At 35.5% G+C, this 22,461-nt stretch overlaps 6 protein-coding genes across 8 annotated transcripts; 3 read left to right on the forward strand and 3 right to left on the reverse strand.

The window, feature by feature from the left end:
* Positions 1 to 171: 171 nt before the first annotated feature.
* Positions 172 to 6,937, reverse strand: MSH3 (homolog of DNA mismatch repair protein MSH3). Of its 2 annotated transcripts, none has more exons than XR_015899968.1 (13): positions 5,658 to 6,743; positions 5,042 to 5,227; positions 4,565 to 4,729; positions 4,027 to 4,125; positions 3,680 to 3,922; positions 3,156 to 3,392; positions 2,931 to 3,062; positions 2,418 to 2,678; positions 2,265 to 2,336; positions 1,830 to 1,979; positions 1,048 to 1,499; positions 609 to 874; positions 172 to 445 (listed from the first exon to the last, which is right to left on the reverse strand). XR_015899968.1 is itself a non-coding variant. In XM_016321008.3 (13 exons), the coding sequence occupies exons 1-13, from the start codon at positions 6,624 to 6,626 to the stop codon at positions 439 to 441; spliced, it is 3,258 nt and encodes a 1,085-aa protein (XP_016176494.1). In that variant the 5' UTR covers positions 6,627 to 6,937; the 3' UTR covers positions 172 to 438. The 2 variants fall into 2 exon arrangements, 1 of the variants encoding a protein (XP_016176494.1); XM_016321008.3 differs by having other exon boundaries at positions 1,048 to 1,518; positions 5,658 to 6,937.
* Positions 6,938 to 6,987: 50 nt separating this feature from the next.
* LOC107618902 (Cleavage/polyadenylation specificity factor, 25kDa subunit) lies at positions 6,988 to 9,362 on the forward strand. Its single transcript, XM_016321078.3, has 7 exons — positions 6,988 to 7,122; positions 7,209 to 7,254; positions 7,441 to 7,534; positions 7,610 to 7,683; positions 7,782 to 7,868; positions 7,962 to 8,072; positions 8,739 to 9,362. The coding sequence occupies exons 1-7, from the start codon at positions 6,992 to 6,994 to the stop codon at positions 8,808 to 8,810; spliced, it is 615 nt and encodes a 204-aa protein (XP_016176564.1). The 5' UTR covers positions 6,988 to 6,991; the 3' UTR covers positions 8,811 to 9,362.
* A 3,765-nt stretch (positions 9,363 to 13,127) lies between these two features.
* LOC107616862 (transcription factor LAF1-like) lies at positions 13,128 to 14,796 on the forward strand. The gene is made up of 3 exons (XM_016318763.3): positions 13,128 to 13,306; positions 13,513 to 13,642; positions 14,050 to 14,796. The coding sequence occupies exons 1-3, from the start codon at positions 13,171 to 13,173 to the stop codon at positions 14,672 to 14,674; spliced, it is 891 nt and encodes a 296-aa protein (XP_016174249.1). The 5' UTR covers positions 13,128 to 13,170; the 3' UTR covers positions 14,675 to 14,796.
* A 150-nt stretch (positions 14,797 to 14,946) lies between these two features.
* On the reverse strand, positions 14,947 to 17,453 carry LOC107616978 (SNARE-like superfamily protein). Its single transcript, XM_016318826.3, has 5 exons — positions 17,122 to 17,453; positions 16,606 to 16,766; positions 16,225 to 16,368; positions 15,911 to 15,978; positions 14,947 to 15,656 (listed from the first exon to the last, which is right to left on the reverse strand). The coding sequence occupies exons 1-5, from the start codon at positions 17,310 to 17,312 to the stop codon at positions 15,549 to 15,551; spliced, it is 672 nt and encodes a 223-aa protein (XP_016174312.1). The 5' UTR covers positions 17,313 to 17,453; the 3' UTR covers positions 14,947 to 15,548.
* An 850-nt stretch (positions 17,454 to 18,303) lies between these two features.
* LOC107616098 (transcription factor MYB17-like) lies at positions 18,304 to 20,259 on the forward strand. The gene is made up of 3 exons (XM_088500039.1): positions 18,304 to 18,692; positions 19,105 to 19,234; positions 19,370 to 20,259. Exons 1-3 carry the CDS (start codon positions 18,560 to 18,562, stop codon positions 20,010 to 20,012), a joined length of 906 nt encoding a protein of 301 aa, XP_088356165.1. The 5' UTR covers positions 18,304 to 18,559; the 3' UTR covers positions 20,013 to 20,259.
* Positions 20,260 to 20,525: 266 nt separating this feature from the next.
* On the reverse strand, positions 20,526 to 21,703 carry LOC107616569 (remorin). 2 transcript variants are annotated; one of them, XM_016318520.3, is made up of 5 exons: positions 21,462 to 21,696; positions 21,330 to 21,380; positions 21,173 to 21,260; positions 21,012 to 21,093; positions 20,526 to 20,888 (listed from the first exon to the last, which is right to left on the reverse strand). In XM_016318520.3, exons 1-5 carry the CDS (start codon positions 21,574 to 21,576, stop codon positions 20,694 to 20,696), a joined length of 531 nt encoding a protein of 176 aa, XP_016174006.1. In that variant the 5' UTR covers positions 21,577 to 21,696; the 3' UTR covers positions 20,526 to 20,693. The 2 variants fall into 2 exon arrangements, with proteins under 2 accessions (XP_016174006.1, XP_088356166.1); XM_088500040.1 differs by having other exon boundaries at positions 21,173 to 21,380; positions 21,462 to 21,703.
* Between the last annotated feature and the right edge of the window lie 758 nt (positions 21,704 to 22,461).

Raw genomic sequence — 22,461 nt, forward strand, 5'->3', positions numbered from 1 at the left:
ATGGCATATTTTTTTCATATGTTAACAATATCTATTTTAGTTAGTAGCTTATTTTTTACCTTTTACAAAATCAAGCCGCTTTTTGGACTAAGGACTACTATCCATGTTGTAGAGTTTAAATCTAGACAAAATCATACCATTTAAAAAACTAATAAATAATAACACCGAAAATACCAAATCATCACTAAAGCTTTCCCTTTCACTGCCCAAATGAGTTATGATGAGTAGTGAGTACATCCATGTACGTAGCAGTAAATAAAATGAGTTCCCCCAATACCAAATATGACCACAACTGCAAAATATGCACAAGGCAGTGCAGGTAAATAAGCAAAAATGGGAAGGCCTAACTTAAATGAAAGTGCACAAATTTTTGTGTAAATTGTTATATACAACATTGGAAGGGGCCTCCCGGATCCTGCTTCTGCATGTATCTGTTAATTAGTGTCTGCCAAGAGAGGCAAAAAAAAGAAAGGGAAAAACATCATGAGTCCAAAGGTCTAAAGTTCAAACAAATAATTGTAGCCATGCAAGCCTCCTATTGTTTGTTAGCAATATGTGTTTTTGTCTAAATAAAATATGGAAAGGAAAAAGGAAAATGGATACTTAACCTGCCAATTAATTTCTTTGCAATTTTTCTGCTATGATCCAGAAGCTGAAAGCTTTTTGCATGGTCATCATCTAGAATTGCAGCTTTTAAGTTTGAATAGAGTTCCTTGTAAGCACTACCAAACTCTTGATGTGATTCCTGTTCTTGACCAATCACTATTGCATCCAACAACAGCTCCTTCACCGATCTACTATGTATTCTATTGTTCACTAGCTCTTCCAATTTGGAAGCCATGAAAATGCCACGAGTAATGCAATGTGGTGGTAACTGAAAAGCATGATGATTACGATTGTCAAATTGAACAATTTAATCATTAGAAAAACTCAGTGGACAAACCAAGATGCCAAGGTAATCATCTAGTCCTAATTGTTGTTAGCAAATTAGCAATGACTGAACTAACTCGAAAGAGAAATGGCCAACTACTCTATGTTTGAATTTACCTGTGCTAGCTGAGCCACCTTAAATCCGAAGCTTCTCTCTGAAACACCAGGTACGAGCTTGTATAGATAAGTTATATTATCAAGACAAGAGTTTTTGTTTTTACTTGTATCATGATGTGAGGTTAGATGTGACACGTGATATGCTCCCACAGAGCCAGGGAATTCGGTTGTGAGGTCTGCAATCTTCGGATAATGAGTGACAAAGAGGACGATGCTTCGCTTTTGCTTCAGAAGATAGTGCAATGTCGCATAAGCAATGGCCATACCGTCATGTGTACTTGTACCTCTCCCAAGCTCATCAATGATAACCAGTGAATTTTCTGTGCAGTTATGAAGAATATTTGAAGTCTCAGACAGTTCTTCTAGGAAGGTGCTTCTCCCTTGCTGAATACTGTCAGAAGCACCCATCCGAGTGTAGATCCTGTCCAGGACATGCAGTTTTGCTGATGATGCTGGTACAAAGGAACCAACCTAGAGAGATCAGGGCATGTTTCAATAAAGCAACAGTCGTAAGGGACTAGTTGTCAAGGAAAAGCAGTGCGTTATATGTTTCACAACAGATTGTTATAGCATCTTTCCTAAAAAGGAGAATTACCCTTTTCATTAACATAATAAAGCATATCATCTGTTGCACAATTTCCATAGATGAGAAGTAGAAACCAAAATATTTGGAGAACAAGACATCCAAGATCTTATATAATCAAACAAGATAATGCATTCGACTGATGCATCAATGACAATAAATGAAACATAAGCAGTATACGATATTTATTCTGTTCTACCTGAGCCATTATAGCAATCAATGCCACCTGGCGAATATAGCAACTTTTCCCCCCCATATTGGGTCCAGTGACAATCTGGCAGTACTCTCTGTCAGCATGCAAGTTTGTATCATTTGGGACAAAGTTGTCTTGTAAGGTAGTCTGCAAAACCTGGTGAGAAATGGTAGCAATAATGAGCCTCTAGTTGCCATGGGAACTTCACATCTATGAGAGCTAGGTCATATCAGGTTAAAGTATTCAAGTGTTAAAAATGTAAAACAAAATGATGCGTTAAATGAACACTAGATTAATGCATGGAGGTAGGTAATTCCAACTAAATCTGCATCTATATATAATATACATAGCTGACAACCAATTGACATGATATAAATACCCATGTTGGCATGTAATGGCAGGCATCAAATTTGTATGATTTGCGAGTCATTAAATCCATACCGGATGCTGACCAGCACAAATTTGTATCTGAACAGGCTCACAATCATCTACAAACACTGGCCGAACATACCCCTGTAACAAAAAATAGAGAATTATAGTGCATACCACTTGATAAATATTTGGAGGCACCTTTAAAATTCTTGAAGAACCAACCTTATTTCTTGAAAGAATGGCAAGGGAATGCAGGCAGTCTAAAGCCGCCAGAGCTTGAACAGCAGCTTGGAACTCAGCATAGTGTTTACTGAAATCCCTCAGAAAGCTATCCCAAGCAGTTCGGCAGGCAATAGTAAGCTCTTCTTTTGCTAAAGATACCTTGTCCAATGCTGTCACCACTTCAGGAGGGTGATACCGAATTGTTTTCTTTGTACTATTAACCTTAACCCAGTTTAAAGGAACCTTAACATCAGTCTCCAACTGTAGCCAAAACAAATTTAGGGTTAATTAAAATTTATTCTTAACCAACCATTTATTCTTTCAAAACAAACTTTCTTTGAATCACTCCAAATTCATTAATTTGAGGCACAGATTCGGAACACTACATATATCATTTTCTTCCTCTTTTTTTTTTGGTGATAAAACAATACGTGCAACAATTACAAATTTGCAAACCATGGATGCTTACAAGGCAACAAACAAAAAAAGAACTCAAATGTTTCAAACTGTAACCTCTATCAAATGAGTAATTCCAGAAACACTCATGAATTCCAATTTCCGCATTCCAAGGCGCTTGCGATACAAGCCGATCAATGAATTTAATTGTTCCTCTTCCATTTGAAAAGCTTTCCGAGCTCTAGTAACCTATTCATAGTAATAATATCAACAATTTCGTATTGAAGTGCAAAGTATAAAACGAATCCCAAAAGGAAGTAAATTAAAAGGAAAAAGGCAAACCTCTGGAAATTGTGCCTCAGATGCAATGATCAAATTTGTTAGATCGCCTTGATCAGCAGATTCTTTGTTTAAAGAAGACAACATTTTTGTAGCATTGCCAATAACACTGTCAGAGGAGGCAGTCAGAATCAGTCTTCTCAACAGATTAGAATGCAAATTATTGTTTTCCTCCTCGCATATGTTAAGTTGCTGAAGCTGTTTTCCAGCTGACAAAATAGCTTGAATAACTGCAACAAACTTTGGAAAGACAAAATGATTCAAGCAATCAATACCAACTATCTAGCAGATTAAGACCTTTTGAGTTCATTTATACCCATAAAATAGGATATACAGATAATCCAAATAGCTTTTAGAGGGCTTATTGTTAAATTACACGATCTACAGAATATGCTCAGCTCTTTTTACTTTTCCCTCTCTATTGTAAACTGAGAATGTCAAAGAAATTATATAGGGGATGTAGACAAATGATTAAATGATAGAACATGATAAATAAATCAATGGTTCATCAAGAAGTCATTTATCACCTCAACTGGCTTAGCAGTGCAATGGAATATTCTTGTAACCCCGCGTTGTAAATCAGGTGCTCGGCTCAGATTCGTCAAAACCAAAGAAACTATGTAAGCTAACTCGGGATGCACAATTGTTACATCAGAGTCTTCGTCATACTCTAGGCTCTTCATGCTACAAGAGCTCATGGACTCTGCAATTTCAGATACAGCATGAAGACGAGCAGAAATCATGGTCTGATCGCATAATGGGTGAGATACCTGTTTCATGAATAAGAACAATTAGATAAAGGTTTTTTTAGCTGAAAGACAATCAAGAATTCAACATTCAACGGTGGTATATCAAAACTAGAAGCACCTCGTACCCAATGCCTAAGAAGCCTGGAACCGAATATAGTAAGGGTGCGATTCATAATTTGCAGCAAGGACCCGTTCTCAGATCCATCACTATTATTTTTTAAAATCTGAAATCACACAGAAACATCCATTAGCAACAAGTATACACAACAGAGTCCAAAATGGTATGATGAAAATTAAAGCACACACAATAAGTTTTAGCTTACACAATAGCACAAGCAGAAAATGAAGTTCATAAAAAGTCTCTAAATGAATATTATGGGATCCTCCATGTAAAAGAGAAGAGCTATAAATGCGGAGGTCACTGAATAGCAAGAAGCCAGGATATTTTCTTGCATGATTTTATATGAATCTATGATAATTAAAAATTGAATCAAAGAAACTATGGACAGTTCAAATCTTGGTTAGATCAAATTTGATTAATAAAGCCTAGTTCTCAATGCACCACACATAAACATAGTTTGTTATCACAGTTCAAAACAAACAGGAAAAGAAAAAAGAAATCATCCAGCATGCCAGTAAAAATTATGCTCTAGATATAATTACCTCCAGTTGTTGAAGCGCATTGGCTGAAAAGGTCATTTCCATATTTCTTGAGAATGGCCTTAAAGAAAAACCTGAGCATACAATTCTTTCAAAACAAAATTCCTTTAAATGGTGAATTGTTAAGGCCAAAGATTGGACTGCCAAATCTGGCATGTTCATCACCTCCTATATAATTAAAGGGGTAAAACATATTAAAAAGGAGTCACCAATGCAAAGTGCAACAGCACTAAGTGTACAGCTACAATCTGCAAATTAAATCAGGTATGTGATTTTTATGGAAGTTCTGTTCTTTTCTCCCTTTTTTTTAAAGGCTATAAAAAAAAAGAGCATGTGAGAATTCAGAACTGGTTATATTTATAACAAACTACAACCCGCTAGATTTGATAATAAATTCTATTCCACTACCATATTCAAACTTCAGAATCACAACTGAGAAGTTGACCAAGAGAACAATGCCTAAACATCAGTATTTGGTACCTTAACTAATGGCTGATTAGTGTGCTCGGTCAAATCTTTGTTTTGCATTGAATCTGATGAACATCCTATACCCATGTTCTCATACAAGGTCAAGACTTCTGCAAGAGCACCTCCATCAGCGAAGCAATCTCGAGAGGTTCGCTCCACACGAACGTTTGAAGCAGGACCAGCAAAAGCCAGCAATAACTAATAATAGAACGAGAACACGTAAGTGAATCTTAGGGGTAGTAGAGAATCGATAGTGACTTGAAATTTTCTATGTGGATTGTTAAAAAGTAAATCACTTAGTGATAGTGAGGACTTTTCTTATAAGAATAATTGAATTGAGAAAATGGTTTAAGCTAATTGAATGTGTATACGCTTTGCTTTAAAAATACAAAGAACAATAACTATCTTATGGATTCAGAAATAAGCTTTTCGTCTAGGAGACCACTTTAATAATCCTCAAATGGTTGAATACTTAAATTTCTTTTGTTTTGTTTGAAAAGAGGAGCTTCCTAAGATTACCAGGGAGTGTGACAAGAATTAGAAAATTGTTTGGAAAATAGCATCTAATGATAACACATCAATTTCTTCTGAGTCAAGTAACACTCTTGCCAACAGATATAGAAACTACCTTCTCCGTTTGTTTGGAAAGAGGGTCCCCAAGAAGCAACTCAGCGGGAGATAAGTTCAACATCACAGCCTCAAGTGCACTCCTCAAGAAATTGTCATCGAATTCCCCATAAATAACATCCCCTGTTGATATCTCCACTGCAACAAATCCAATCCTCACATCAAAATTACCCTCCACCCCACACGCAGACCTCTCTCCCAAAATGCTCTTCTCCACCACACACATCAAGTAATTGCTCTCTGCCCCACACCCCTCTTCCCCTCCCCCCAAATCCGGTGCTGCCTCCAGTGTGGCCTTCGTGTACAATGCTGATAATCCCCTGCAAAATGGGCCTAGCCGGTTTGAACCATGAGCCTTAATAGCCGCTGTCTCAGTCTGCCTAACCACACCAACCTTATAGCCAGCACTCACAAGCCTCCTCACATGGACATTCAATCGAAAAGTTGGTATGCTAGCAGTTAAAAAGTTACGATCCATATGCGCATATATACCCAATACCCTGGCAGCATTTTCAGCATCTTGGCCGAAAAAACGGAACCTGTATCCAACCTCGATCATCAAAAGAACATCAGGGTACTTTCCTTTGAGCTCGGCCACTTGCTCCTCCAAAGGAGTGTACTTTAAGGGTTTGGCAGAAGAATGGGAAGGTGGCTCGGGCTCAGAAGGTTCTAGAAGTTTCTGGAGGAAGCGCTGATGGGTGGTGGGGTGGGGAAGAGGGTTGTGAGTGTGGGGGGAGAGTTTGGGGAGCTTTGGTGGCTTGTTGGGGGAAGTGATTTGAGAAGTAAGAAGCCGTTTGGATGGTGAGAAAGTGACGGTGGCGGAGATTTTGGGGGTTGGAGGATTAGGGCGAGAAGAGGAAGGAAGAGGAGAAGGAGGAGGTGAAGAATGTGTTGGATCAGTTGTTGATGGAGAGGCTTTAGGTTTGGGAGCGAAAAAACGTGAAATGACTTGCTGCTTTTGCTTTCCCATGTTGACGGTGGTGATTGTGGCGCCGCCGCACCAGGGCAGCAGTGGTGGGTAGCTTGTGGCGGTTTGGTTGAATTGGCGCGCTTGCAGAAATGGTTGGGAAGAAGTGCTGAAAGGAAGCGATGAATATAGCTCAAGAATTTGGTGTAACTTTTTTGGCCAGGGAGGAATTTGGCATATCTTTTTGGACTTTGGGCTAGCACTTAGCTGTGGGCTGTGGTGTGGCCCATTAAAATAAATACAGTGCTCAAAAGCCCATTAAGAAAGTCCAATAAAATAAAAAGTAGGAGGGTAGCAGCAGGCGGTGGTTCGAGCAGATTGAGGTTTCCGGTTTTGAAATCGTGGGCGATCTGAGCGAAGGAATAAAGATGGTGGTGGTTTCTTCTCAGAACACGGTGGTTAACACCTACCCTCTCTCCAGCTACACTTTCGGCACCAAGGAGCCCAAGATGGAGAAGGACACCTCCGTCGCCGATCGTCTTGCTCGCATGAAAATCAAGTATCTCTCTCTCTCTCTCATATATATATATATATATATATCCACCTGTTTTAGCGTTTTCTAACTCGGTTCGCTCTTAACTTCAGCTATATGAAGGAAGGAATGAGGACCAGCGTCGAAGGAATTTTATTGGTATCTTTCAGCTTCTCATCTTTCATTTGATTTAACGTTTATGCTCATGAATCTGGAGAAGACATGGCTTGAATAATTCATTAAGTTCAGAATTGTATGCAGTCCTAATCCTAGGGCATAGTCTCTGTAATACAAGTAGTGGAGATTTTGTTCATCACTCTGCAGTAACATGCTTTGATTTTTCAGGTACAAGAACACAATCATCCGCACATACTTCTTCTACAAATTGGAAATACCTTCTGCAAACTCCCAGGTGGTCGCCTCAAGCCAGGAGAGAATGGTAAAACCCTACTTCCCCATTCCTAATATGATCTTTGATGATCCTAATTGATTGTGTCCCCTCTAATGTTTGTAGAAGTTGAAGGCTTGAAGAGAAAGTTGACTAGCAAACTCGGTGCTAATTCACCCACTCTTGTGCCTGACTGGCAGGTATTATTTACTCAGCAGCCATGTGTTAATTTTCCAAGTATGTGATTGTAATTATATTTGCTGTGGTTCATCTGTACTTTATCCTTGCAATCCTGCAGATAGGGGAGTGCGTGGCAAACTGGTGGAGGCCTAATTTTGAGACCATAATGTATCCATACTGCCCTCCTCACATAACAAAACCCAAGGTAAGTTGTGATTTTGTGAAGTTTGTATCAGGCAATAACATGCATTCTGCATCATAGGCATTGCTTACAATATCATTGAACTCTTGTGTGCAGGAGTGCAAGAAGCTTTTCCTTGTTCACTTGTCTGAGCGCGAATACTTTGCAGTGCCCAAAAACCTAAAACTGCTAGCTGTTCCATTGTTTGAACTCTATGATAATGTTCAGGTATTGTAATTTAGTTTGATTCTTTTCTACCACCAGATTATTGAATTAAAAAAATGTTAACTTAGACCATAAAATCCAATGATGGATAGGGTGGATGAGTGAGTCATGACTGGGTGATACAGTTGGTGTCTAAATAGTTACTATCTATTTTGGTGTGCACTGTGCAATAACATAGCTCCATGACCCTTCTTATTACTTAGATTTCAGAATCAAAATGTTTGGTTGATTGAACTATGTGATGCAAAACATGCCCACTATCTAAAACTGTTTCAAGTAACGGAATGGTGGAGTTTTATGTGGGAGAGATTTTTGGGATCATCTGAACTGTTCTTTTTTGGGGGGCATCTTAAATTTTTCATATCATGACTGAGCATTATTCATTACCGGTCAGGGGGTAAAAATAAAATGGGCATTTCATGGATGAACTCCATATGTGCTATTGTATAACAGCTCCACGAAATTATGACACCTTATTTTTACCTGTAACAATTAATATGCATGGAGCTTGTTCCATTACAGTATATCATGAAATTTTAACCCCCTCTACCCTTGTACCAAACACACCTTTATTTTCTTTATCTTATTTGCCTAATTATACTGATCCGTCAAGATATGCTTATATATTTTTGCCATGTCTAACTACATTTATGCATCACTTGGTTGCAGAGATATGGACCAGTTATATCAACCATTCCTCAGCAGCTTTCCAGATTCCAGTTTAAAATGATCACTAATTAATCGTAAATTATGATCAACCATTTCTACAAAATTCTCTTCCATTTTTCTTACTTTAGTTTTTAGAACTAGGATCAAGTTAATGTTTATTATGACTGCATAGACTGGGTAGAATATTAAGTGCACTTTCTGAAAATGGTAGATACTTGCGAGTTGTGACATGGATTTTATGTGTAAATTTAGTGGATTATGTTCTATCGTCTATGGAATTAGGGAAATGGATCCTCTCCAATTTTTTTAACACTTGAGGAAATGAAGTGTGATCTCTCACCATTAACTTTATAAGTGGAACCAAAAATAAATATGAGAGAGAAAGCAATGAAGGGTGAGAGATCACAATTGACACCATCCAGTTTTTTCTTTACTCGAGAGGATCCACTCCCATGGATTGGTGTATGTGCATGAGATTATCAAGCTTTAGATGAGATTTGACTTGTGTAGCGTGGAAGGCTCCCAAGGCCTAACCACGATGCTCCATTGCTCCTTAATATCATGTATTAATGATAATGACTATGTAACATATATTATCATGTATTGAACAAAGCAATTTCAATATCTGAAAATTCTCAAAGGGGTAGTTATTATATATAGACATCGCAGCAAACAAAATGTTACACGAGTGTAAAACACATAAACAAGATGTTAAACAAAAAAACAAAATAAAGTAGCATCAGTTTTCAATATTCGATGATGCATACTCCGAATAAAATTTGAATTGGGTAACTGCCTTTTTTCTCTAAAAAAATTGACCTAATGTTCGTTTAATAATAACAATTAGAAGAAAGAGTAGCAACTACCTTATTTTATATATTCAAAATTCAAATGTAGATGCAGCATATTCTGGCATCGCATCATATATTTGGTTTTACTGACTTTTTAATTCCCAGTAAACAAAGACTTCGTTTTCTTTTGTTTTTTCTTTGGGTACAATTTTAGAACAATATTATCTGTTAGTAATGAATTGGCAAAAGTTGGTTTCATTTGTAACAGAGAGCTTGCTGCAATTGGCTAGCCGGTTTATATATGGAATGGAATAACATATAGTATTGCTTGAATAAAATAATATCAGTTAATAATGGCACAAAACAGGATCAAATAAACATTATCATGGGGAAGACATGTAGTAGGTTAGGGGAGCATAAAAATATGTAGCAAGTCTTCTCTTACACGCAATATCGAATCTGATTATTATTTCTAACCATTCTAAATATACTCTCCCAATGAAGTAAAAAGCAACTTCAACTAAAAATCTAAAAAATCTTGAGAAGTAATAAACTCTCATTCATTCAGTAACTAAGAAACTTTATACTAATTAATTTGTTTGAAAAAACATAATCGGCAGATCATAATTCTTCAACCCTTGCATAAGTAAGAAGATATCAATTCCATAAACTTCAAGCTTTCCAATATAAAAACGCCTTTTGAATTATTCACGCCTTCAATTCTGTTGGGTAATTTGGTTACAAGTCTTCAATAGATCACAATAGGTTTAGACTTGCAAATTATTGTGATTACTATTTAATGTATGTTTGTTTAGACTTCCTTCAGGTTATTATCTTATTAGTATAATTGAGAGGGCAATTAGAGAAGTCTACAATGATTATTACATAGTTACCTTCTCATCAATGTTATTACTTACTCATTTGACAAAATGATCAATTCATAGCTACTTAGAGGAGGCCAACATTCAACCATGCGTGACATCTTTTATCCCTTTGTACTCTCTATGTATCTATAATATAAATATAAAAAATAATAACATTGTTATAGTTTATATTAATGAACCACATTGTCCAATTGTCAACAATAATTGTGATTGCTTGTTGATCTCAGCAATAATAATTCATTAATTATTGATTAAATAATATATCAAATTCGGAATAATATAATACAGACATACTCTGCACGCCCTTAGGAATTTCTTCAGAAAACGCTGTGCATTTGAATTGTCTCACTTTATATTATCATTGGTGAACCAAGTTGGATTCAATTCATTTTTCTTGGTCAATGGCTTGTTATGCTTTGGACACTTACCAACTTCAAGATATACATGGTGATTCATGGGACTCCACTTAAGGATTTTTTTTTTTTTGAAAAAAGAAATAAAATATTATCATCATCATCATCGTTCTTAGCTTGCACAATTCTCTTGATTAAGTTATAGACATGCATGTATTGCCAACTAGTAATTTTTTTGGTTGTCCACAATATCCGCCAGCCCAATAAATTAAGGACTAATTCGTCGAAGATCTGAACTCCATTTAAGGATTTGCTGCTGGCTAATGGTTGTTGCATATACAAAGCGGAATTCAAACTCCTAACAGTTGTTTCAATGAACGAGTGAGCTGATCACTCGTTCAAGCCAAGTTGGTTTGCCAACTAGTAATTTATGTTCTAATAATTAGGGGTGAACACGGGTCGGTTTGGTTCGGGTTTATGGTAAAATTAGAACCGAACCGATCAAAATATAATTAGTTTAGTTTGGTTCGAATTTGCATTTTTTTTGTAAATGTACCCGAACCAAACCAAACTGATTAAGAATGGATTGGTTCGGTTCGGGTAATTGGGTACCCAATGACTTTGAAATTCATAAAAAAAAACCAAATTTTTATCTTAAAAATTCAACAAGTACAATAAACATGTAACATCAATAGAAATAATCCAAACATGTTAAACACCAAATACATTAAAAACTAAACTCATTAAAATCCAAACATATTAATAATGAATAATCATTGTCTAATGGAAAAGCCATATATATTTTTTATTTTTTTATTTAATTAATATATGATCGGGTTCGAGAGTTGGTTCGGGTTCCACACTCCCAAAACCGATACCCAAACCAATCACTAACAAAAGTTATTGGTTTGGTTCGAGTTGGACCCGATTACCTGTTGGTTTCAAAACCAATTTAATTGGTTCGGTTCGCATTTGGACGAGTAATTAGATACCCACTACCCGTGCTCACCCCTACTAATAATAGATGCTAGTTTAAAGTAGTTTTGACCTTTTCTCTTATCATGCAGATTGAGGCAAATACAGCTTTAGAGTTTAGTGATTCATTCACCATTAGTTTAGTCATCTTGATTATGATAAATAGTAGAATTTGTTTCTTTGTGCAACAACTGCATTGGCTCCTGCTCCCATTTATGTCATCATCAACTGCATACATCAGCCACTCAACAGGACAAAACCTGATTCCTTAGTTGCATTAATTTTCTCATAATAATTTCATGCCTGTGATATAAAATGAGGAAACTATGAAGAATTTTCCTTCTATATGTTTTAAACATTGTTTTTATTAGGACATTCTTTCAAATTTATTGCCTGTTTGAAATTGAGAAATGCAGCTCATGGACCATACAAGGCGATTATATGGAGAATGTGTCGGCACGAGACAGTTGTTGACTTGAATGGTTACGTCGTTGGTTGGTAATAAGGGTTGGCACAAGTAATACAATTTTACAATATATTTTATTATATAGGGGTGCATATTGAAATATATTCTCAAGTTTTGATATTCTTTTTATAGATGATGATTTGTAAATAAACAAATAGTCTCCTCCTTGGTTCCATTCTCATTAATCATTATTACCTGCCACTTATTTAGTCTACCTCTGGCTAAAGAATAAAACGAAAGTTGCATAAGTTACATTAATTTATATTGTAGGTGAACAATGAGGACTATTTTCATACATATTAGACAAAGCCTTTTTCACATAAAATAAGACTCTGATATTAGATACCACTTAGGTTTTTCATCATAGGGTCTATGAATATTATTTCTTTTTGTAAGTATTTGGCATATATAAAAATGTTGTATCGGTAATATGTATAAGGAAAGTAAATAAATAAATAAATTATATGTAATGTTTGGGAATTTGGTGCATGTGATGATCAGATAGTCTTTTTTTATAGTAGAAACTCAGGTACAGTTAACTTCATATGGAGTTGATAGCAATGCACTCGAATTTCCACCTTTTTTTATGCTTGGAAGTTGGAAATATAAGCGAAACGGTATAGTAGTAATGCCTTATAATTACGATCCAAATTTCTAGTTTTCTACCATCTTTTCCAAGTTGGCACATTTTAAGTCTGAAAGGGTGAATTCAAGTATGGTATAAGAGCACGTTTTCAACTCATGGGGCAGCACAAAAATTATTTTTTTAATCAGAGATTCTTGGATTATACATCTATTTTCTTATTTCAAAGCTTTTCTATCTATAGGTTATGAAAAAAAGCACAGGAATGAATTGTTTAATTTCTGTTATATATATATATATATATACGAGACTAGTCATTCATTATTTCCTTGTCATTGGCAAATATTCTTCCTTGTAGTCCCTATCAGGAAAATCAAAAGATGGGGTTGCAGCCACTGGAAAAAGCAAAACCAAAATACAAGAAGGGTTTATGGTCACCTGAAGAGGACAATAAGCTCAAAAACCACATTGTAAAGCATGGTCATGGCTGCTGGAGTTCTGTTCCTATTAAGGCAGGTTGGTCTTTATTATCATGTTGCATTATTATTATCTGTATGGAACAACTTTGGTTTTCTTGAAGAAAAGTTTCTCCTCAGAAGAAACTATGACTAAACAACTTTTGTTAACTCACAATGGACTTTTCTAGCATTTAAGTTTCTTTTTCTGATTGGAATCAATTGTAGCTTCCCTTGTAATCAAGAAACAATTACATGTGCATACAGGTTTACAAAGGAATGGAAAAAGTTGCAGACTGAGGTGGATTAACTATCTAAGGCCAGGATTGAAGAGGGGCTTGTTCAGCAAACAAGAGGAGGAGACAATCCTCACCCTTCACCAGATGCTAGGCAACAAGTAAGTAAAACAGTAAAAATATTCTGATCTTTTGTTTTCCAAGTCATTAATAAATCTTCAATTTACCTGTACATTTGAAGAAGCAATTTAAGATATTGATACAGACGTGTCAGCAAAGGAGTAAATGTTAATTATTGTATTTTAATTGGTGCAAGGAAAGGTATTTAATTCTGTTTTATAAACTAGACCCTGGCCCTATAATATAAACAAAGAATAAAATGAAGTTGAAAAACTGATAGATGTGTCAATTGTCAAACCATGATCATGGCAGCCACATTTTAAAGCTTGGATAACAAAATACTTTTCTACACCAAGTTCCAATTTATTAAATTATAGTTATCTTACTCTTTAGTCCAACCAATTATTATCACACATATCATAACCAAGAGTAACTTAAAATTGAGCAGGTGGTCTCAGATAGCACAAAATTTGCCGGGAAGAACTGACAATGAGATAAAGAACTATTGGCATTCATATTTGAAAAAGAGAGTGATGTCCAATGCTAAGGAAATGGAATCTAATGAACAAGTTCAGTATGCTACCTCAAGCTCAGAAACCATGGATTCTTCTTCACATGCTGTCCAGAATCTTGCAACACAAGGCAAACAAAATACCTATAGCTTCACCAATGAGGCTTGTCAAAGCTCCCCCATACCAAAACTTCTATTTGCTGAGTGGCTTACACTTGATCATGTGCAATGTGGTGGCAACTCTGCTAATTCATATGATGAATCTTTGGCTTTGAAGAATGGATTTGACAGTCAAATTTCGTCTTTTCAAGAATCTGCTACAGTACATGACCCTATGTCACAAGGACCCTTTGGAGGAGATTATCATAATAATAGTCTAGCTCATAGTTCAGCCGAAGAGATGTTCAATTCACAGCTTAAGTTTGGAACAACAATGGTGGAAAATGGATTCATCCAATGTATACCTGGGGTTGAATTTAGTGCCAATTTCAACATGAGCAATGATACGATGTATATCTATGATAATAGCATTATTTCCACGGCAGCTCAAAATGGAATGTAAAAGGAATATATAGTTCATGTTTTTCCACACTGAGAGAAGAAAGAAAATAGAATACAACCATATAAAAAGGAGTTTGGTGTTGCATTGTATTAAGAGAATTGATTGATTCAGATATTTAAGTTCTGTCTCTTTACATGTGAAATATTACAATCTAAATGCAAATTTATTGGCTTATAGAATAAACAGTGCTAATAAGTAACAAGACTCGAATAATGATGGTTTCATCAACATAGAAGAAAGAAAAGTAATGCTTCTGAGCTAATAGTCATGTGTTATGAAGTAATAAATGGTATATTAATGAAAATCTACCTATATAAATCAAATGTGAAACCTTCAAATGATTTGGTGGCAATTAACCTTCAGCTTGCTACAAGGTCATTGTGATAGATATGGACATGAATGCAGTAAAAGGTTTCCCTTGGAAAAGATACTTGTTCAATTGACTTTCAATAAATTGGAAGGAAGTTCAGATTTGAATATGTTAGCACAAGTTTCATTCAGCACATTATAGGGGATACATAGGATAGGAGCATAGCTTTCAAACTCTTTTGCTATGCCTTCACATTCCTAGAAGTAAAATCACATACATTACTTATACATCGGCATGCTTCATTTAAAATGAATGATATCACTTTCAACTAGAAGTCTAGAATGCAGAAACTCCATGACAAATCAGGGTTGTTCTTCCTCTTTCACTTTCTCTTATTTTCATTGGTTAGTTGCTGAGAAAGGAAATGTAGTGTAGTGGACCACATACTAGTATCATTTCTTTCCAAAATCCAGGTTGTAACATACATTTAAGTCCTTCCAAATTCCAATATTGAATTTATATCACATGAAACCATCATCTTTAAACTTGATCCGAGGTGACTTGTCACCAACTTGTAACAATATAGTCGTCTGTGAGGACTAAAATAGCCCATAGAAGGGTCATTGAAGTGATAACAGTGATCATTATAGGTACCCATTTCAGTGCAATTACCTGTGTCCCAAAAGAATGAAAATTCACCATTTAACTGCTAACTATAGTATCTCTTTTTCCTTGCCTTGAAAATGGGGTAAAGAAAACTAAGAGTATATATGTTTAGCCTATTTTTAAGGCTACAACATTAAGATAAATTCTTAGGTACTCCTATGTCACATGTATTATGTGTTCAACCATAAAAAAGTGTTTTAAGATTTTATTTTCCATGAGCACCTAACAATCTTGCAAGATTATTGTGTTATAACTTATACCTCTAAGCATGATGAACACCATATTGAAGATGCAGGTTGAGGAGTGACTTGTGACCTTTCCAATGTTTCTGTCAGTGTCATAAAAATTATTGCTACGTTACCAAAACAAATTGTATAAGAACATTGTTACATGTACATCTTTCTTTTGTGCACACTTTATATTCACCTTACCATGTTTATAAAAGAAGTGTAATTAATAATTTCTCAAGTTGATTCTAACTTTGTTCTTGATTCTTTGTGCTAATAAGCATACAAAAGCAACAATATTAACAGTTGGGGATAGATAAAAAAAAAACAATTGTTACACTTATCACCTGAATTTCTCCTCCTTTCTAAGATATTGGACATGTCTTCAGTAATAATATCTAAATCTTGTTTCCTGTTAGCATTGAGTTTTGATAGGTTGGCCTGAGTTCTTGTGTCAATATATTGTCTGCTAAAGTTAGCAATTATACCATCTGCCAAAGAAATTGTGATTGGTTTGGCAAGGAAAATATGATGGACAAAAATTTCAAACTAAGTTGTAATAAGAGGAAGGAAATAAAAAACACTACAAGCTCTTATAAAATTAAAATTTGTAATATTTATTACTCCTTTTAAGTAAATAATTTTATTCAGTTTCTCCCTTAAGAAATAGCAAGTGCTTGACAGTTATATCCTTGTAGCAGACTAATGTAATGATTGAGGGAAATTACCGAATTTGACAAAGGTGTATGGCCTTGTGATATTGTCTATGAGAGTTTTATTAAACTTGTCAAACTCCTTTTGTAGATCTTGTAGGTAATGGAAAGCCAGTTTTCTTGGGTATGAAGAGTCACATAACACAATGAAAACAACTCCATTCTCCACCAAGCAACTTAATATACCAAAACAGTAGAATAACTAGTCAACTTTTTTTGTACTACATACTACTTTATACAAATACAAATCAGGGGAAAGAAAAGGACAAGTTTTTGTTATGACTCTATGATCTATGTGTGATTGTGAAATTTTAATAGACTTAACAAAAATTAACAAAATTCCCTCATATTTCTCTTAATATGTTATGTTATAAAGTCTAAAGGACAAGTAGTTAAAGAATATGATCATGGCATTGGCATAACAAAAAAGTGAAGGAAGAATGAGAACAACTTCAGCAATAGGAGAACTAAAACTGAATTTGAAAGAAAATAAAATAAAAGTAAAGTATGTATATATTGGATGAAGGATACTTGAAGGAGCAATGATCTACTGGAATTGTGAACTTGGAAGCCATGAAAGCCCCTCTTGAAATTTCTTGGAGAATGAATTCAGCTTGTTGCCTGTAACATGAAACATAGCAATTCTCTTCATTCATATATCTCACTCTTTGTGCTAGGGGTAACCCATCCCTTGCCCTTCCAACTATAGTTATCTTAACCATCTCTTAGGAACTGGAATTAAATGAAACCTGTCTCTTACAATTTCCTTCTAATATAAAGTGAATTTCAACAAGTTAGATAGAATTTATAATGTGAGATGTAGGAAACATGAAAGTAGCTAGGGAACTTAGAAAATAAGTTATTCCAAGTGTGTCCATTAAAGGAAGTAAGAACCATTATGGATAGAGAGAAAGACAATGAGGGTGGCAAGAGATTTATTATTATAAAAATCAAAGATAAGATAAATCCTTATATAATTGTTTTTTCAAGCTAATAATCTCATGTTACGTAATGTAATGATAAAAAGCAAATGAATGAAGGTTTGACTGAGATGGAGGGGTAATAAATGCAGGTCCTCAATAACACCTTAGAAGTCTTTTCTGGCTATGTGTGGTCTTTTCTGGCTGTCAGTGCCTCCTTAGAAGTCTTGCTTCTCCATTCAAGTGTAGCAGGAAGAGAAGGGACCCTTCAAGTTCAAATCAAACCAAGCATATTACGGTAACTTGGTTTTACACACTGAGTCTTGAGTCTTGAGACCCCTTTTATTTTACTGTCAATTAATGCTGGCTGTGTCTTTGGGGAGAGTGCTATTTATTTCTCAACACTCCAATCAATCAATCAATCACTCTTCAATCTTCATTTCACATTCTTGTGATGTGTATCTTCTTGCTTTTTATTGCTGTCCTTCAAAAACCACACCTCATTGCCATGCATTCAATGTGATGCTATGCTGTTCATACATTCATCTTTATAACTAAGTAACTGGATGCGTAAGGAAAATGAAGTTACTCATGCATTTATTACTTTGGAAAATTAAAACTTTTAACTCTTCAATACAAAATTTTAGAGCTTTCCTAAGGCCCATGAAAAGTACTCTTTAATGATCCAAAAATAGAATGTTTTGAATAAAGAAAATAAAAAAAAGTTGTAAGCTTTCCACGTATGAATTATGACCCTCTCTTTAAGAAATGCTATCCCCTGCATTTATGAATTATGACCCTCTCTCTCTCTCTCTCTCTCTCTCTCTCTCTCTCTCTCTCTCTCTCTCTCTCTCTTATTATAGTACTTGGGTTTTCCACTGCAACACTCCTTCTTCTCTTTATCCCACAGAGAGATAAAAGCTAGTTTGATGTGTAGAACTTGAGAAGCTTCTCACTCACTCCTGTTTGATAAAAACACAACTAAAAGGGAGCTAGAAAAGTGGTGTTGTTGCATGGGCATGAGTTTGAGTTTATGATTTTTTGTGGAGATGGGAAAAGCACCTTGTTGTGACAAACATGGAGTGAAGAGGGGATCTTGGACACCTGAAGAAGATGAGGCTTTAGTTGAGCATATCAAGAAGCATGGAGAAGGAAGTTGGCGCACTCTCCCCAAACATGCAGGTACAGCTTCAACTCTTCTCTTTCTCTTTCTTACTTTCTAGCAGCTTTTGAAGCTACATAACTAGACCTTGCAAACTTCTGTACTGTCTTCTTACTACTGCAGTTTCTACTTTTTCAAATGCTCCCAGATTGTTCTTGAAGAAGCTCCAATCACAATGTTGTGCTCTTTTCCTAATGAAGAAACAAAACCTGATTGTTGCTTTTTCATGTGTTACTCCCAATTTCCTCTTACAACACACTACTTTGTTTTGAAAGAAAGATGTTGGAATAACTCACTGAGATGAACTTAATTAATTAATGTATGCTTAACAAGATGTGGAAATCCAAATATCTGCATATCTCTACTGTTTAATCTGTCATTGTCAATTTTATGGTACATTTTTTTCTTATCATCAAAGTTGGTTGCAAGTAGGACTACAGCGATGTGGAAAAAGTTGTAGGCTGAGGTGGATTAATTATCTAAGACCTGGCATTAAGCGTGGCCCATTTACTTCTGAAGAAGAGACTAATATCATTCAACTTCATGCCTTGCTTGGCAACAGGTATATTAATTAGTTATACATACTCTCTTGTCCAATTCCTAGAGTAAAATATGATCTGTTTAATGCCTTTGTTTGTACTTCAAGTATTAAATTTACACATGTATGTAACAAGTGTATTGTATTCTATTCTATTAGGTGGGCTGCTATAGCTTCTCAACTGCCAGGAAGAACAGACAATGAGATCAAGAACTATTGGAACACCCATCTAAAGAAGAATCTTCATCACCACTCCGGAGGGACTAAACAACCTTGTCTCAGCCCTCATGCAGGGATTGTCAAGTCGGAATCTCCTTCGACTCGGCACATGGTACAATGGGAAAGTGCTAGAGTTGAGGCTGAGGCAAGGTTGTCAATGGAATCCTCATTGAACAATTCATGGTCACCAGCTAAAACTTGCCCTGATTACTTTCTTAGATTATGGAATTCCGAGGTTGGAGAGTCATTTCGTGGACTCAAGGGAAGGGAAAGAGTAGGAGAGAGTCATAGCCTTGTCTCACAGGCTTCAACACCATCATCATCATCAAAATTGGAGTCATGTTCAGATGCCTCGTTGCATTTGAAAAACACTGTTCAAGAACAAATAAGTAGCTGCAAACCAAAGCTTGAATATGACACAGGTGGATCAGATTCCGGCAACTATGAGTACCTTGATACTTCTGATTCTGCATTCAAACAATATCTGGATATGCCTGATGAAGATATAGAATTCTTGGACCACACTGACAGTTTCCTGAACCCTCCTGATGATGATGATGAGGAGGATGATAGATGTGACTAAGATGTTTCTAACTATATATATTATGATAGGAAATTTTTGTTTCCCTTATTGATATCTTGGTACTTTTGTAAATGCAGCCACCATTTAAGTAGTTAGAAACTGGTCCATGTTTGTTTTTGTTAGTTATTATAATGCTGTATGGTTTAGTGAGGTAAAAGGGGTGGATAGAGGAATAGTTACTACTTGCTAGAGTTCTAGTTAAACTACAACATTAATATATTTAATAGTTAATGATATTGTTCATGTTCGTGATTGGTCCCTTGAGAATTTTTTGACATGCCAATAACTAGCAATTACTGCAACTTGAGCTTCATATCATCAAACAAAAAGGTTAAACTTTCTGCTATGGTTGCTGAGACATTATGACAGTTATGCAGGAAACTAAGAACAAAATGATTTAATTTTAATCCTCTTCACATTTGATTTTAGAAGTACTTTTCAATTGGTTGTTGCTAAATCCATTTGTCAATAGCAGCACTACCAGAACCAAGTTGGGTATGTGTGACCTAATGCTACAAGAAACTTCTCCAAATTAAATTATTCAATTTCTTTATTGACAAAGTAATGTTATATACACGTCAACATATCACTATGCCCACATCACAATAAATACATGAGCTAAAAAATCAGCCCAGAACACACACATACTAACATTTGAATCAAGCTTGGAAGATTGTAGAGTTAGAAACAACCAAAGATTTTCTTTGGAGCTGTTTCAGTTGCTCTATACTTTGCAGCTGTCTCCTCTGCCTTGAGGATATCTTCCCCTTTCTTGGCCTCAGTGAATGCCCTCTTCTCTTCAGCTTCCCTGTGAATTGCTGCTATCTTGTTTCTCAATTTCTCTGCATGTTCTGCCTTTTTCTTCTCCAGTTGTTGCTACTCAAATACATCCCAAAAGTCATCGTTAATATTTTGAGATGACAAATCAAATCAAATGTTGGCTTGGAAGTGGCAACTATACAGTGTTATAGTAACTAATGAAATGAAATACATGCTTACATGAATCTTTTTCAGTTCAGCCTCCGTGGAAGCTATTTTACTCTTCTCCCATGATGAAATGCATGAAAGCTTCTTCTGAGTTCTGCGAAACAAATTGATCCAAAATCAGCAATAAATAGCTTGTTAATTAATATGAAGAATGACATATCTTTAGTTCTTACTTGTTCTCTGCTCTTGATTTCTCACTTTCTTCCCAGGCTTTGATCAATGACATCCTCTTCTCTGTTGCAACTCTTGCAAGCACAGCATCTGAATACAATCTCAGCATATATGAAAAGAAATCCACATAAAAATGGAATTCGAGATTCATCCACATACCTCTGTTGATAGATCCCTCAGAGGGTTTCTCTTCAGCACCTTCCTCAGTCTCTGCCAGTAAAGAATGCTAATTGCTAAATTGCTACTAAAAGTTAACTTATAAAACAAGATGAAGAGGTAGTAGTGCTATACTCTCAACTATGGCAAGAGCTTTGGATTCATCATCATGCTTGTTATCTGTAGGAGGTAGTTGTGGAATTACAGATTTCTCCTCGTCCACCTTATTGGGTTGCTCCTCTTCTGTCATCTTTTAATTATATCTTATTATGCAGAAAGCTATAACAAGAAGAGATTCAGGATTCTGATATGAGATATAATAGAAAGAGTATTGAGGGACAAGGTTGGTTATGGTTGGAGGAAGGTAACTTTTAACTAACTTAGCTTGGTGGGTGTGGTGGGTATGTGGAGAATGATAGGGACTAGGGAGATACCACTGTTGCTTAAATTCATATCACCATATCAATTCAAAATTTATATGATGATTACCTTAATTAAATTTAAGGCCATACTTGTTGCAACCACTTTATGAGTAATGGTTTCGTGCTCAAGAAAAGTAATGCCATTATTAGAAGCAATGACGCTCTTTATAGTACAACATTAAACCAGTCTTCCAAATTGGATATTTTGTTATGGAATTTCAAAGCCTCGGTGATTATGCTCTTAAAAGTTCGTATTAAAAGGTGGAGTTTAGTGATAATGAGCAACTGAGCAAGTATACCATTAAGGTGGTAATGCATTTGTCTTTATCATTAACTCAAATGGTTGTTTATAAAATAAACAACATAATAGGAACTTGAACGTGAAAGCATGAGGTAGTGACTTAGGATGATGTACATCTCAAATCTTACAAGGAAGGCAAAGTTGTGACCTCCCAAACTGGCAAAGCCATAGTTTATTTCTCATATCATGACCAGGGAATTGAAATATGGGAGTCACTCAGATTTGATTCACCATTTTTCGGTCAAATTAATTTGTCTAGTCTAATTTTGACAAAAATAACACAATTTAATCGATTATATATGTTAAATTTTAATTATTAAAAAATATCTTTATATTTTTAACGTCTTTATTTCAGTGGTTCCTTGAAGTATTGAATTATTGATTTATTTCTATAAGTTAGGGCCTCTATTGA

Source organism: Arachis ipaensis, chromosome B9 (genome assembly GCF_059453495.1).
Source record: "Arachis ipaensis isolate K30076 ecotype BB chromosome B9, ASM5945349v1, whole genome shotgun sequence".
NCBI classification, from domain to species: Eukaryota; Viridiplantae; Streptophyta; class Magnoliopsida; order Fabales; family Fabaceae; genus Arachis; species Arachis ipaensis.

What these genes read in the sequence shown, in the direction of transcription:
- LOC107616569 (XM_088500040.1), bottom strand. Translation starts at nt 21,576, where the DNA reads ATGACAGAAGAGGAGCAACCCAATAAGGTGGACGAGGAGAAATCTGTA. An exon ending in AGCTCTTGCCATAGTTGAGA is followed by an intron (nt 21,381 to 21,461) that starts GTATAGCACTAC and finishes CTTTACTGGCAG; the next exon opens with AGACTGAGGAAGGTGCTGAA. An exon ending in AAATCAAGAGCAGAGAACAA is followed by an intron (nt 21,094 to 21,172) that starts GTAAGAACTAAA and finishes TTTGTTTCGCAG; the next exon opens with AACTCAGAAGAAGCTTTCAT.
- LOC107616098 (XM_088500039.1), top strand. Translation starts at nt 18,560, where the DNA reads ATGGGAAAAGCACCTTGTTGTGACAAACATGGAGTGAAGAGGGGATCT. An exon ending in CACTCTCCCCAAACATGCAG is followed by an intron (nt 18,693 to 19,104) that starts GTACAGCTTCAA and finishes GGTTGCAAGTAG; the next exon opens with GACTACAGCGATGTGGAAAA. An exon ending in CATGCCTTGCTTGGCAACAG is followed by an intron (nt 19,235 to 19,369) that starts GTATATTAATTA and finishes CTATTCTATTAG; the next exon opens with GTGGGCTGCTATAGCTTCTC.
- MSH3 (XM_016321008.3), bottom strand. Translation starts at nt 6,626, where the DNA reads ATGGGAAAGCAAAAGCAGCAAGTCATTTCACGTTTTTTCGCTCCCAAA. An exon ending in TTTGTGCTGGTCAGCATCCG is followed by an intron (nt 1,980 to 2,264) that starts GTATGGATTTAA and finishes ATTTCTCACCAG; the next exon opens with GTTTTGCAGACTACCTTACA. An exon ending in AGGTGGCTCAGCTAGCACAG is followed by an intron (nt 875 to 1,047) that starts GTAAATTCAAAC and finishes CATGCTTTTCAG; the next exon opens with TTACCACCACATTGCATTAC.
- LOC107616862 (XM_016318763.3), top strand. Translation starts at nt 13,171, where the DNA reads ATGGGGTTGCAGCCACTGGAAAAAGCAAAACCAAAATACAAGAAGGGT. An exon ending in TTCTGTTCCTATTAAGGCAG is followed by an intron (nt 13,307 to 13,512) that starts GTTGGTCTTTAT and finishes ATGTGCATACAG; the next exon opens with GTTTACAAAGGAATGGAAAA. An exon ending in CACCAGATGCTAGGCAACAA is followed by an intron (nt 13,643 to 14,049) that starts GTAAGTAAAACA and finishes AAAATTGAGCAG; the next exon opens with GTGGTCTCAGATAGCACAAA.
- LOC107618902 (XM_016321078.3), top strand. Translation starts at nt 6,992, where the DNA reads ATGGTGGTGGTTTCTTCTCAGAACACGGTGGTTAACACCTACCCTCTC. An exon ending in CTCTTGTGCCTGACTGGCAG is followed by an intron (nt 7,684 to 7,781) that starts GTATTATTTACT and finishes GCAATCCTGCAG; the next exon opens with ATAGGGGAGTGCGTGGCAAA. An exon ending in AACTCTATGATAATGTTCAG is followed by an intron (nt 8,073 to 8,738) that starts GTATTGTAATTT and finishes ACTTGGTTGCAG; the next exon opens with AGATATGGACCAGTTATATC.
- LOC107616978 (XM_016318826.3), bottom strand. Translation starts at nt 17,312, where the DNA reads ATGGTTAAGATAACTATAGTTGGAAGGGCAAGGGATGGGTTACCCCTA. An exon ending in GTAGATCATTGCTCCTTCAA is followed by an intron (nt 16,767 to 17,121) that starts GTATCCTTCATC and finishes TGGTATATTAAG; the next exon opens with TTGCTTGGTGGAGAATGGAG. An exon ending in ATACACCTTTGTCAAATTCG is followed by an intron (nt 16,369 to 16,605) that starts GTAATTTCCCTC and finishes TTTCTTTGGCAG; the next exon opens with ATGGTATAATTGCTAACTTT.